Source organism: Sitodiplosis mosellana, unplaced genomic scaffold (assembly GCF_009176505.1).
Source record: "Sitodiplosis mosellana isolate CC-2019 unplaced genomic scaffold, AAFC_SMos_1.0 Smas_scaffold_1, whole genome shotgun sequence".
Classification (NCBI taxonomy): Eukaryota; Metazoa; Arthropoda; class Insecta; order Diptera; family Cecidomyiidae; genus Sitodiplosis; species Sitodiplosis mosellana.
In genome coordinates, this window is record NW_022595244.1 from 1,534,658 (window position 1) to 1,549,905 (window position 15,248).

A 15,248-nucleotide genomic window follows, 5' to 3' on the forward strand; every position below is an offset into this window, starting at 1 on the left:
ACTCAGCCGCTGAGCCAGCCAGAATGTTTTCAGTTAGCTAGCTGACATTAGCCAAATACATTGTCTGAGAAAGAGTGACAAATAAACGATTTTAGTCAGTTTTTGTGCCATTCAGGGCATGGTGCTTGGGTTTGAACTTTTTTCATTTGACATAGTTTCAACCGCTTTTTGTTGAACGTAAAACGTAGTTTGAAATTATTTAGCTACGTTTTACTTCCGTTGGTAATTTAAGCGCTGAAGTGAATTTGTTAATCGCACTGTGCAAAACGACCTAAAACTTACTTTGTACGAATAATGAGGATAATTTGATAGGAACGGTGTTTTTTTTCTCCTTGAGCTTAGAAATCGATATTTCGGCAAATAATTCCGTCTGACGATTGTTGATGATAACAGCGTACGAAATTGCTTGTCGCCTAACACTCAAAAATTCAACGCCCCGTTCCGAAATGTAATTTGTTCGCACATTTATATTTCAAATGTGTGAACATTGAGCATAAACACTGTTATTGGATTAGCGGATTAATTTGATGACGCCATGACACGAAGCATTCGCTCGAAAGTGTCGTGGCATTCTATTTGTCACACGCGGTGTTGTTGTTGTTGTTGCTGTTATTTTCACGTTCCCTATCACACATCGTGTGTGTCTATGTGTCGTACAAATTCAAATGAGTGGCTGCAAAAATTCCATCCAACTCCACTCGAGAAAAGAATTCAGTGCAGAGACTAGAAAATGAAAGCACCGACTGCATTTAATGAGTTTCGCATTGAGTTTTCTACATGTAAATGAAATTAAGCTAAAAAACGTGAATTTGATAGCAACATACTCACCACGAATGGGTGTCCCATTTCGACGTATGCATTCACAAACAAAAATTTAATGCAACATACGTGGACCATATCTGAATAATTTGTTTAGCTTATGCATTGTGAGCTTTTCCGTGCATTGCATCGTTAATATTACATTTGCGATGGGATGCAGTTTGAATTACAAAATTCCATAATATACATTTCAAGAGTAAATGGAAACATAGGCGGGTAAACAATATAGATCATGTGGAGTAGAATCATTTCCATTACGAAGCACTTAGTTTTCAGCCGATTCCCAGTCTTTTCATTTATTTATCGTTGTTTTATTGGGCGAAAATCCGTCGTGAAATGGAAACGAGAGATGAAGAGAGGGAGAGAGAGAGCGCAGAAAATGTGTGAAATAAAAGAGTACACTGAAAAAGATTATATATTCGCTGAGTGCTTATTTTACAATCAATTTCAAATTTAACACCCAACAATCCCTGCCGACAGACTATATGTGAACGAGCGAATTGTGCAGCTCATAAATTTTAACTCGGTGAATTGGTAAAGCCAATTTAAAAGCCACCTCTTATTTACTGGCTGGCACATAGTATATCATTCCGCGTTCTTTTCACAGCCAGACAATTAATCAGAGCTTAAAATAAATTTTACAATTGGCCGGCATTAGCGGAGAGTGTATTCACATTCACAGTGAGAAAGAGAGTAATTTTTTCCTTTCCTTCCTGCCACCCTGCCTAACTTCCTACCTCTCTCTATCGCAGCCATGCCATTGGTGTCGGGTGCAATTGCGATGTAAACAGATTGCGATAACAGCGACACTGTCATATAGCAAGTGCAGGCGTCAAAAAGTAGTCTACCAATTACAATTAAAAGCGAGCTTTGAGGCAAATTCCATCGCATATCTGTACACTTCGAGTAGTCACTGAGGACACTCGTATATTTTTTCCACCAAAACTCGTTTCATTCAATATGAAAGAAAAAAACGGTACCCTCGAGCGACTGAATCGGTGCCATTTTTCGCGTGATTTGTTTTCTGCGCTCTGTTTGTATTCCGATGTTATTTGCCGAAATATTATCCACGAACCAAATGCAAACAAGCGTCAGTGCGATGAATAAATATTTCTTTTTTCAGAATCGATAAATTTTATCATGAATTTTGATGGTAATGTCGCATGAGCTCTCTGCACAATATTTATTCCGTCCATTCGCCTACATTCAACGAAATTCAACGAAATTACCAAACATCATATTCCGCTTCGCTTTCGGTTGTACCTCAAAAAATGCACTCACATGATTTTCATTTTATTACTGCGAATCGATTTGTGAATTCAATCGAAAATGTTCAACTCATGAATTATTCCACTGAATGGATTGGCGAATTCAACAGTTCCATTATCATATTTTACCCTTTTTTTCAATCAACAGAACAGAAAAATATTGTAAGAACCCAAATCAATGAAAATTCCAACACAATCGAAAAAACATCGGAGACAAACAAAAATCAATGTATGACATGCTAGTTCGTTCAGAAAAATCAATTGACAGTCGTTATTTCGTCCATCAAATCTGGACGGACAATGAAATAAATATTTATATGTATCCATTTTCCATGGCTTATTCGAAGTCAATAAGAGTAAAATCATATTTTCTTGGATGGCTCCGGGCGCCACTGAGCCAATGGCTGGCAATAAGAGAAGGAGGGAGGGAGAGAGAGGAAAACTGGCTGCACTATACGACCCAACGATTCAATAGACCTTTGATTACACATCCGTTTGACGTCACACCATAAAAGCGCGACAAATTTCGTGCAGCTGACAAAATCAATCGTGTGACGACAAAAGAACCGTGTGCTCAGCTCGTTTCCAACCGGTCCGAGTCATAGATGATGTGAATTTATTGTGGGTAAAGTGCAGAACCAATTTCTTCGCCATAAATTACGTTATATGACCCTGATAACATTCATGGGTAGCCGGAGCGTGTTCCCTTTAAATTTTACATTTTTAAAATAGCAATCGAACAGAATTTTTGATGGTCGCAATTTCAGTGATAAGCACGAAAATCCATTCATTTTGTTGTTGAAATTAACTTTTGAACACATATAAAAGATTTTTCATACGCAAGGATGAAACTTGTTCATGTTTGCTCCAGTCAGTCTCATGCTTTCAGCTTTAGAACGGTTCTTTTTCTTCTAAAACTAAAAAGTATTGATTCACATGGAATCAATCAGAGTCGAGCACAAGTTGTCCATCGAAAGTTGTTTTTCTCACCGAGATTATGAACGAAAAAGAAAAATGTTCGATGATTGAAAAACAAAACTTCCACTCGATTTGGAACTCAATCGTTTCCTCTGCTGCGATTTGTTATTTCAACTCGCCGAGATTGTTTACATGGATTTGTTAACGTTTCCGTATCATGCAAGAGCAACATAGCGTTGTTGCATTTATCGTGGGCCAAATGTCGCTACACCGTTTACTGCATTAATTATTCCATAAATGGATACAAAGGAGAGATCGGACAATTCTCGAAATGCGCACTGGCTTGGTTCAGTGTATAGATAAATCGTAATTTTTCGTCATCTTGTGCTTTGCTCTTCCCATTGCTTTTTTTATGGGTACCATTTATCGCTGTCCCAACGGCTGTTGTTTTCACTTCTTTTCCATTTGTTCACCGTGTCATGGAAACAATCATAAATATTTCATGCTGTTTTTCCTTGACTATATGGGACTGTGAATGCTGTGATAATGTGCGCCGAGTACAGCATATTTTCGCTTGCCTACGTTGTTGTTTTGTTACTCTGCATCTAATCTGATCTGTTGTTGTTCTGTGAACGCGTTTATTTAATTAAAATGTCGCATCGAGACGAAATTGTTCGGTGTGTGTTTCCAAGTACGTAAACATTGCTTTCAGCGATAAAATTAAAATATATAGCATTCTTTCATGGCAAATGCAAAACAGAACATTCTCATTTGATATGGATTTCATGGCAAAAAAAATGTGCGCTCGCTCGTGCGCTCGTTTAATCTTTGATAGGAAATGACATTTTGTTTTTTTTTTTCTCCCCATTCTATATCAAAGCTGGAGCCGGATTTTCATAACTTGTATAAAACGACGCCTTTAAGATTTGAAATGTCATTCAGTCGGTCGCTTGTTTCATGACTAGCACAACACGCGAACTGATGATATAGTAGCTCTCTATTCATTTTGCATGACACAATATTCCGAATGCATACAATAGAGCACCTTATTTTACGGTTGTCGTGCATTTTTGTTGTGTTCCTTTTTATTTAAAAGAACATTTTGGGACATGCCATTGCCGTGTACTGATTTAAAAATAATGTTTTTTTTCATTCTTTTTCCGCTCTTTTCTTTCTCGATTTGATGTCTGCAGGAACCCAGCCCACACAACAAACGAATTATTCAGTGACGGTGTACAAATTCAGTGAAAATGAAACTTTCATTTCCAATGCCCGGTGGTGGCACCGGCCTCACATTATTCTCCAAATTAGTGCGAACGAAAGACTTACGCTCTGTTCAAGCTGAAGATCCACGAAGCACAAAGCCCAAATTAACGGTAAATTAATTCGATGGAGAAGAAAATCAGTATTTCAAAGGCCAGAATTCGCTGGAAAACGGCTTGAGAAATTAACTAAATTCGCTTGATTTCATTGTTTTTTCTCTCTTTGACAGAAATGCCTGACAACGTTAGATCTAACGTCTCTAGGCGTTGGTTCATGCTGCGGCACTGGAATGTATCTCGTCGCTGGCATGGTGGCGCGAAGCATTGCCGGACCAGGTGTAGTTCTTAGTTTTTTTATTGCAGCAATTGCTAGCATATTTTCAGGTAAACATTTTAAACATTCACATGCATCTTGAAAAAGCGCTCAAAATTCACTAGAATATTCAATAAAATGGTGTATTCTCTCATCATTTCAGGTGCTTGTTATGCCGAATTTGGCGTTCGTGTGCCACACACATCCGGTTCAGCGTATATGTATTCATATGTAACGGTCGGTGAATTCGTAGCATTCGTTATAGGCTGGAATATGATTTTAGAGTATTTAATTGGTAAGTCATCATTCGAACGATTTGGCTCATTCAGTTGGTTTGAAAAATTCACGTATAATCCATCATGCTGCTTCATTAATTGAATCCAATTAACTATGCTATTACCCATGGGATTCAAATATGCGCTGAATTATTGACGCTTTCAGCTAATTTTCGTGTGAAAGCTGTGGCTTCGTGCGATTCATTCTTCATGACCTCCAGTCTTCACTTGAAATAATCCGACCAAAATATCTACTGAAACTCAGTTTTTCGAATTTGGCATCGTGCTGTAGCCGAAATGTTTCCAAAAATGGTTGATTTATCTACGGGTAAATTCATTTGGGTGGTCTCCGTAAAAAAGAATTACCGCCTAATTTGTTACATTCTATGTTAGGAACAGCCGGCGCTAGTACATTGCCCATATCCAAAGTACTATGGATTGAACGTGAAAAATCACTGCACATCATCGTTACTAAATTATATAATACACTTTCTTCATCGTAATAAACTTAATTGAATTGCCGATTTTACCGATTGTGCACGATTTTACCTTCATTTAATCAGTAGCCGAGTTGAAATCTCATTTTCCGAAGTGTGATTAGTTGAAATTCCTTTTTTTTGCTTCGAACACAATAATACTTAGGAAAATATGCTGCCTTAAGTGACGCTAAATAAATTACACGCTTCAACATTTATGTTCCGTACCTGCGTGCGCTGTAATTATCATGATTTTTCCACATTTGCTGGCAATCCGTTTTTCACAGTCTCAGATCTCAAGATATATGCATTTTGGTGGTAGCTGTTGTTTGTTGACGTATGGGTTATATAGGTTTGCATACAGCAATGTGAAAGCTCAAGTCAAACTGCTGAAATGTGGGGCTACCATCGGCACGAATGAATACGATGAGATAATAATAACAAAAAGGGTGAAGTTTTATGAAAAGTTTTCGCTTTGAAAATCCCATCAAAAGAAAGCACAAATGACAGGCATCGACACAAAATTGTTGCTGTTCGATTTTCTCGCGTATACATAACGCAAAACCGCAAACGACGTGACAAATCCAAGTATACATTTCGGAGAAGGCTTCATGCCTTCAACCGACGAAAGGATAAAATCAAATTGTATGAACCAGTAGCCACACACCAGACCATCTGAAATGAAGTGGCTTTATGTTTTTCAACGTTTGGCTATAAAACCGCAAATAGAAGCTAATGGCTCTTCGGTACACAAATACACAGCTTTTGCGCCATTTTAATGTTACTTCGTTCCCTTCAGGTCATTGATTTTTAAAATGTTTGATGTGGTGCTACAATAATTTTTTCGTTTCCATTCATGAAAAATGCACATGGGTGAAGTTGAAAATAGCTTTGTTTTTTTTTTCATTAGCGTAATTTAAACTCCGAAGTAGGAAAAAAAACATCCTTCAATGGGGCTAATAAACAATTTTACACACATAATGTTAATGTAACGAAATTGCGATCAATTATTTATTGAGTTATTTTTTGTTGTGTTTGTGTGGTATTCAATTTTCCAGGTACAAGTGCATGTGCTTGTGCTCTTAGCGCTAGTTTTGATTCATTGTCGGGCGGAGCAATCGGACGAAGCATAGCGGGAACAATAGGAACAATATTTGGTAAAATTACAAAACCAATTATAAAACAAATTATAGCGAATTACAATCGAACTACATTGTTCACGTGTGTGTATTCTTATTGCAGATCGAACACCGGATTTGATTGCATTCGGCATCACGCTGGTAATGACCTGCGTTTTAGCATTGGGCGCCAGCAAATCGGTTATATTCAACAATACATTGAATGTGATAAATTTTGCCACTTGGGTATTCATAATGACGGCCGGTTTATTCTACATCGATACGGACGTATGGCATGAGCACGATGGTTTTCTACCGTTCGGTTGGAGTGGGGTAAGTGCACAAACAATGTCGTAAAATATTGCAACCACTATTTAACTAAAGTAGAAAGCGTTTTATTTTAAAACCGATTTACTATTTCGGTTTAATTGCATTCCATTTCTCTCTTTTTTCCCTCTCTCGCGCTGCATTGCGTTTCATTTGTGCGGTCAACTAGGTTTTCACCGGAGCGGCAACATGCTTTTATGCATTTATTGGCTTTGATATAATCGCAACAACTGGCGAAGAGGCACACAATCCACAGAAAAGTATTCCAAAAGCAATCGTTGGCTCGTTAGTCATTGTTTTAATTGCATATGTTAGTAGTAGTCTGGTGTTGACGCTGGTCGTGCCATACGATCACATTGATGCTGGTTCGGCGCTCGTACAAATGTGGTCATACGTTGGTGCAAAGAAGTGCCAAGCATTGGTTGCCATCGGTGCCACAGCTGGTTTATCAGTGGCCATGTTTGGTTCGATGTTTCCAATGCCCCGTGTAATTTATGCAATGGCACAAGACGGGCTCATTTTTCGACAGCTCTCACAATTGTGGGACCGAACAAATGCACCCGGTATCGCAACTATCCTCAGCGGACTAGCTGCCGCATTTGTGGCATTGATAATACGCCTGGAGACGCTAGTTGAAATGATGTCGATCGGAACATTATTAGCATACACGCTGGTGTCTACGTGTGTTTTGGTGTTGCGATATCAACCGCACAGCACATCATTGGTGGAACTTTTGCCCGCACAGCTACGCACACCACAACCACCAAGCACACCAGATCCAACCAATTTACCAAGTGGTAATTTATTTTCGCGTTACCTTTTTTTCAAATTCGCATGGAATGAAATGATTTTGGTTAAGTGTGTTTTGACGGTATTCGTTTTGTTTACTTTCACAGAAGTTGCAACGAATAAAAAGACTGTGGTCATTAGGAAAGTGACACGAGCTTCACCGGATTCAGATGATTCGTTTGGTGATGAGAGTCCCGATGGTTATTTAGGCGGTCGTAATGATCAATTCCTTGTGTCTGATCGCTCGGAGAATAAATTCTATGGCAGTGTACATGGAGCGCCAACTGGAACAGCTGCACCATTTGATAACCTGGGCCTAGGTATTGTCGGACGAAAACTTGAAGAGTATGGATATTTGTGCCCTGGATTATTTCCATGGGTGAATCCTGGACCAGCTACACATGAAAGCGGTAACGAAAATATATTTTCAATGGGATTTTAATGGGTAGAAGAACTCAAACTAAAATTTATATTCATTTTACAGGAATGCACGTCACAAAACTAGTTGGAATCATGTTCATTCTAATCTTCTTCTTGGATCTGTTGGCCGCATGCAGTTATTCGGGAGCATTTGCTGGCATCATTTTTACGGGGCTTGCTTTTGGAATTATTGGCATTCTACTGGTCATCTCACGGCAACCACAGAACAGGTCAGTTGCGCATTTTTCTTCTTTAGAAGAAAAAAAACGAATTAAAATTTTAATAAGAACAATCTCGTGACTAACTTATCCACATACGTTTCGTTTTTCCCAGATATGCGCTCGCTTTCTTAACGCCAGGCCTTCCATTCATCCCAGCAATTGCGATCACAGTGAACATCTACTTGATTTTCAAACTAAGCATATTGACATTGGTTCGGTTCACCGTCTGGATGATACTCGGTTTGATCATGTACTTCTACTACGGCATAACAAATAGCTCATTGGAAAATGCACAAGAGGAAATCGAATTGACCGTTGACCAAACGCATTTGGCGCCGCCACCACAGAAGCCACACGGTAATCACTATTCGAATCAGACACCGACCGCTGTATGGGATCGTCATGGCTATGAAAATAAAATGGCCGAAGATAGTTGGACAACCGCTCCAACGGTAACAAACAATTATACGACCAACAGTTGGGATATCAATGAAGTAAACAGTGCGTGGAATGACCCAGCACAACGAACCGAAACAGTCACCGCTAAAAAGCCGACGATACCAGCCAAACCATCAGCGACCGGTGCATCGTCGTCGAAGAGTAGACCGGCAGCACCACCACGGCCAGCCACCGCACAACCTACTCAACCGAAATCCGGTTTCTCTGGCATTTTTGTGGATGAAACAATGTTTCCAAAATGGGATGACTAAATCGGTTAAATAAACAAACTTTAGGAAAAACTCTTCAAGAAGACACATTTTTTCTCTGATTCTAGTATAATACTTATTCATTAAGGCTTCATCGATTTACAAAGAAAAAAAAACATTTCATTCAATCATTTCGTATTAAACTTTCGTTCCGAGAAAGTGTGTCCAAAACAATCTCAAGAAAAGGGGACATTTTGTGTATAACTTTCGAAGAAAAAGTATTTTTTTATTCTATTTACTATTTTTCTTTGATCTGTTGCCAATTGTTGTAGTACCAAAATGACAAGCAACAAAATGGCAAACAAATTTTCTCTATTAGATAGTTTTATTTAATTAAACATTATCTCCAGAGTAGGAAGAGACACTCCATAATTTAATTCTGCTTATGGATTGCATAAAACCAAACAAAAAAGTTATAAACAAAGTTATAAACAAAATTTCCAAATGTAATATGTACTTCACTCAATCCAATGAACTAACTCAACAAATTGATACAATTTAGCAACTATTTTAGAAATAAATTTAGCGATGACATAAAAAGGAAACAAAAACGATGCAAAGAGCATTTAAAATGAATGAGTCGAGCATAGTGTTGAACAACAAAATTGGATGAGAAAATGAATTGATGTTGAATTTGAAACTTCGTTTTTTCGTGTTTTGTTTTTTCTTCTTCTGCGATTCACTTAGATTTGTTGACGATATAAAATATGCAGAACTTTGATTGCAATCGAGAGAAGAAACGAGTGATTGAGACAAACATAAAAGACATTTTTAAATTCTTGTTGAAGATTTTTTTAAGAATGTAAGTTACGGAAATGCAATAAGTATTTTAATGTTAAGATGTTCGGGAATCTGATTTTTCAACTAATTCTATCTGTCCATTCTATATACTCAGTTTGAGTGAAAGAGAGAAAAAGAAGAAACAGATCAAGATTTCACCGGCTGCCTATTAAAAATTGAACAAATTTTAAAATGAAGTAGCGGTGTTTGATGCACAGCATCACTGATTTGAACAGCTTTTATGTGATTCACACTATCCCGGTATCCAATTTTTATTTTCGACCACTTACATTTCTTCTCGATTTTGTTTTGGTGTTAAGACGAATCAATTCCTATTTAATGATGGATGAATGCATCAATGTTTAATAAAAGCAAAACAAAAAACCAAATTGTAACTCGAAACGAAACTCTTGTACATAATATAAATACTAAATGAAACAACTAAACTGATATTAAACGTTAGGATCTCTTTTTCGATGGATGTTGTGTAGCTTTGTACTAAAATACTCTCTTATGTGTGTAGTCATATGCCATGGGCAAAAATCTCTCTATAATGACACATTTTTATCTCTATCTATCCTCGCTCTGGCACATCCGATGATACATCGGTTTAATCACATACTCTTTTTTCTTATTTCAATACTCGATTTTTTTCCCACATCTTTTTACTATATTCACACGGAACATGTTTGAAATTTTTTGTAAATAATTTTATCTATGTTGTGAAGCACACGTTCGCTTAGGCCTTGTTTTCCCATCTATTACTCATCCAAAAATATTTTTTTTCTTAGATTTCAATTTAATTGATTTCATTGACATTCAGTTGAATTATGAGTTTTTTGAAACAAAAAAAAATCAATCTAATCAAATGATATATACTCTTCTAATTTTCATCGTAATCTTTCGAACTCTATACAATTTTCTGTCCATTTACAAATCAGACTCTATATTTTAAACATAAGATCTATAAAAAAAAATTCAACTGATACAACTTTTGAAACAATTTTACAACATGATTTTAATATTATAACTGAGACTAAATGCATCAAAAGCTGCAAACTCACCAGTAAAAAAAACCATATGACGCATTATTCTTTTCTTGCATTTCATTTTCTGCTAACAACATAATATGCTTCAAAACATGAAATTCATTTATTCGAGATGCCAAAGGCTCAGTTCAATCAGTGTCTTCTCAAATAAAATGTGTGTATTCCATAAATTCATCCAGATACTATCATAATCGAACAACGTTCACAACCGTTTCGATTATTTTGATAGAATATTTTTGAATAAAGTTCTTTTTCGCCACTGCTCAATCATATTGCAACCCTAACCGAACAATCTATGGTCTATCAATGGAACTTTTTTTAAACAATATTTTCAATCATTTTTTTTTTGTGTGTGAATTCGAGATCTTCAATGTAGTCTCAACCACAATGGGTGTCCATTTGACGAGCGTTGTGCATTGTCCAAATTTTAATAGAATTATTTTAATAATTTTTAAACAATGACAAAGAAAAACTTTATTTTTCGTCAATTTTTATGAAGATTCAAATGGAAATGATTAAATGAATTTGTGAATCATTCAACTTTGAAAAATTCCAAAATCATGTTTATATCAATGCAATTTCTTATCAACATAATCTCGATGGTAATGCATCAAAAGCTGCTGATAATGCATAAGATTAAGTGTGAATCACACAAAAAACGTGTGACATCTTCAACCAAGACACAATGAATGCAGTTCAAATTCTATAAAACTCCTCAAGAACCAAATGTGAATGACAGCACCCTTTAAGTTGAGACTACCCTAAAGAATCTCCAATTCTCCATAATATAGTTTATACTTTTATAAAAAAAAACTAGCAATCAACTATGCCGTACATTCTTGAATGGTAAAATATAATTAATGAAACGGATCACAACAATGACTAATCATTTTTTTCCATACAAGTGATAATTTTCACATTTTTTTTCAAGTATTCTCAGTAAAACTCTATTTCATACTAAACAAAAAGGATTTTTCTTTCCAAAACAATGATTCCGAGCAACAAGAGAACGATAAAAATAGGAAGTGTAGGAAAAAAATTGCATTGCGAAACGAATGTAAATTGCAAATAAATTTAACTGAAGCCATGTGCGCTTTATAAAAACAAATTCCTAGAAATGCGGGGAAACTCACTGGGAGCGTTGAACAAGTGAACAACCAAATAAGAAGAAAAAATTTAACAAAATATGCTGTGTTTACGATACATATCTCAAATAATCCAAACATAAATAAATAAAATCTATTGAATATTATAAAATAGCTGATACTAGAAGTGTTTATAGATTTATCAAACAAAAATGTTTGAATTGCAGCGTTGCCAATATCGCTGAATGGTTTTATTTACAAAGTATAAGTATTTGCGCGGCAGATACAACTTAAAACAAAAATGAACAAATGGACTTTTAATCGAGAGACTTGTTAGTTAGGTTACCAAACTGTTTCATTGAAACGAGAGAATAAAAAAGACGCTTTCGAGATATTCCCGGTTTTGTTGTAGAATTTTTGTTTTGCCGAAACCATTCCAAGTTCTACTTCAAGAGCAAAACCTCTTTCCACTACCTGTCAATCCTTTAAAACGGCAAACAATGAGAAAAAATGAGTTTGTATGATGCTTCCTGAACGGTAGCCTGCGAAGGTTTCAACTAAATCCCATTCGAATAGAAGTACAAAGCATAATTTTAAACCATCCTTCCAACTCCCATAGAATTAAAATTAACCATATATTTTATCAATCTTTTTTCTGTGTTTTTGTGTTTTTTTTTCACGGACGATATCACCAAAAATAATATGGAATCGAAACGTTTATTGTAGTGTTTGAGATGATTTTAATTGAATAGAATTGTTTGACAGTGCCTGGCCAGTTGTTGAAAAATCAAGTGATTAACACGATAGAAAGACAAGAAGAAGATGAATATTAAACAGAAACAAATGAAAGCAAATGGAGCAAATTATCTAAACGAACACACATACACCGAACTAAAAGCAAATCAACTAAGGTTATTTACCGAATTCGAGTACCTTGAAATCAGCAGCAATGCAAACGTAAAAAGCATATTCATTTCAATGTGTATTGATGAATTTAAAATAGTAATAAAACGATGGTGATGATGATGACAAAAGAAAAACTCACAGAGAATAGTTAAATATGAGTCAAGTTAAAGCAAATAGTAATTACCATTAAATAAAGTTGAAAACATATCCAAAGTATAAAGTATATTATATTCCGTAGATGGTTGTATAGTGTCTAGAAAGCAAAATGAAATCGGGAGTTATATTGAACAAAAAAGTGATTTGTAAATGCGTTTCATATTAATTTCTAAGTTCTTTTTATTGTTTGTTTGTTTTTTCCATTGCGATAAAATTTGGCGTTTGAACTGATTGGTTTTTTCCTTTCTTTTGGCAAATATTTTTCTTTGAAATTGTGAAATACACTTTAGCAACCTAGAACAAGCATTTATTGATACGCATATTTTATAGGCATTAACAAAACAAGAACAAAAAAAATTATTTTAAAATTCTAACAGTGGGCACATTGCGGAAACATGCACAGCACACGCATAATTCCCACAGGCAGACATTTTCATGAAAGGATTATCGAATGTAATCGGGAGCAAAGCATCGATTCGCCAGTTCTTTCATGACAATCAAAGTAACATGCAATCAAACGTCTTGTATTATACACCAGCATTCAAGCAGACACAAACCAAATACAACAACAACAAATAAACAAATTACTAATATAAACTACAATATTTAGCCATTTACGAACAAAACCCAGAAAAAAAACATGACAACATCAACTATATAAATTACAAATTTGCTGTTAGAATATTTAAACAGGAGAATCCAAAGATTGACAAAAAAAATTTATGGACAAAAATGCATACCTATTTATGATGGAAGATTACAGATTATACCGTAATGACAAAATGAAATTAATATCGTTAAAATTGAATTTATTGACAAATGAAAATGACATAAATAAATTTAAATTTATTCACGTTTATGAATCAAATCAGTGTTGGGTTTTATTTCAATTCTTTTCTTTTCGTTCGAGGTTATTCTGGCATGCGCAGTCTTCGTACACTTTCACATTGAAATAAAGCGCGATCGCAATATTTTCGCGGTAGTATTGAAGACACGCCATATCCGTTTTTCCAAGGTAACACCCTAGCGAAAGATGGAACAATTATTCCACAGTCATTTCGCTCCGCATATGCTAGCTTTGTGACGAGATGTCCACCGCATGGATGACCATATTAACGCGTGAGAATAAAAGACTGACGCTAGCAGGTTTTTCGCAAAAGCGGGATAACTCAGTTGCACGCAAAAGAGACATTTCAAAAGGTTACACGCAAACGGAACATTTTATTTTGTCGCATTTTGAATTTTAAAGCCGTGATTACAACAACAACATACTTCTCTCTTGCGTGCAACCTTTTGAAATGTCTCTTTTGCGTGCAACTGATCTTTATCCCGCTTTTGTGAAAAACCTGGTAGCGTCAGACTTTTATTCTCACGCGTTCACATATGGCTTCTATGTTCATAGTGGCTTCATAGTTTGTCACCATGTTTTAGTATGCTATTGGGTATTAGTTGATATCATTATTCCAAAAACAAATCAAAGGGAAAAATCGAATTGAATTTTCGTATTGTTTTTTTTTTTATTCAAAAACTTTTTGGTAATATAAAAACAGTGAGCAAAAATATTAAAGTGATAAACAAGCAACACCCGAGTGCATAAACGGTTCATAAGGCATACCTTTGCGTATATATGCATAGGAGCGAACGAATATTCAAAAAAAATATGTGAACATTTGCGAAAGACAGGATGAAGAGAAGAAAAACCATTCACTCCTATGAATGTATACACAAGGTATATGCAAAGGTGTAGATGCCTTACGAACCGTTTCTACGTTTTATTCGGGCAGTGTAACATTCATTTTGATATTGGAAATATTTTCCTTTGCTTGAATTCAAGCGTTTAACAAGTTAACTTATTTTTAATAACCGTCAATCCAATTCTAACTTTACATATGACTTTTCCTCAAGATCATCTAACATTTTCACTCTAGCTTATACTGATTTTGATAAAATCTGTAATGCCGATCCAGCTTCACACCTTAAGTGCTTTGTAGTAGAAACATAACGGGATGTTTTTAAAAATACTATATATAGTATGACAAGAGTAATTATTATTTAAAACTTGTATTGTAGTGAATCATTTAAATAGACGACGGTGTATATGAGCTTGTTTTGGCCGTCAAACACTTTCGAACTCTTGTTCGACCGTTCGACAATTTCAAAGAAGTTTTTGTTCATTCGTTCGTTCGAAATTGTGTTTGTCTGTTGTTCGGTTCGAGCAAGATGTTTTACATTGAATTTTCTAATGAAAAAAAGTTTGTTCGGACCAAACCACGATTAAACACAATTTCGAACGAACGAACTTTCGAATCCAACACTAAATATGAGCCCGTGCGAATATTAGTTGGTTTTTATTGCTTCG

The 15,248-nt window shown here is 35.7% G+C and overlaps 1 protein-coding gene across 6 annotated transcripts in view; it reads left to right on the forward strand.

Moving 5' to 3' along the window:
- Window positions 1-13,757, forward strand: part of LOC129570666 (probable cationic amino acid transporter) — a 41,598-nt gene extending 27,841 nt beyond the window's left edge. For 3 of the 6 annotated variants that reach the window (XM_055450390.1, XM_055450382.1, XM_055450398.1), the window contains exons 3-11: window positions 4,199-4,381; window positions 4,498-4,651; window positions 4,744-4,875; window positions 6,390-6,488; window positions 6,574-6,782; window positions 6,946-7,573; window positions 7,673-7,975; window positions 8,050-8,215; window positions 8,319-13,757. In XM_055450390.1, the coding sequence (XP_055306365.1) occupies window positions 4,256-4,381; window positions 4,498-4,651; window positions 4,744-4,875; window positions 6,390-6,488; window positions 6,574-6,782; window positions 6,946-7,573; window positions 7,673-7,975; window positions 8,050-8,215; window positions 8,319-8,916 (2,415 nt within the window). In that variant the 5' untranslated portion in view covers window positions 4,199-4,255 and the 3' untranslated portion in view covers window positions 8,917-13,757. Of the gene's footprint in view, window positions 1-3,952; window positions 4,062-4,198; window positions 4,382-4,497; window positions 4,652-4,743; window positions 4,876-6,389; window positions 6,489-6,573; window positions 6,783-6,945; window positions 7,976-8,049; window positions 8,216-8,318 lie in introns of those variants that run through there. The other 3 variants (XM_055450363.1, XM_055450371.1, XM_055450376.1) reach the window with 2 other exon arrangements.
- The last annotated feature ends 1,491 nt before the right edge of the window (window positions 13,758-15,248 follow it).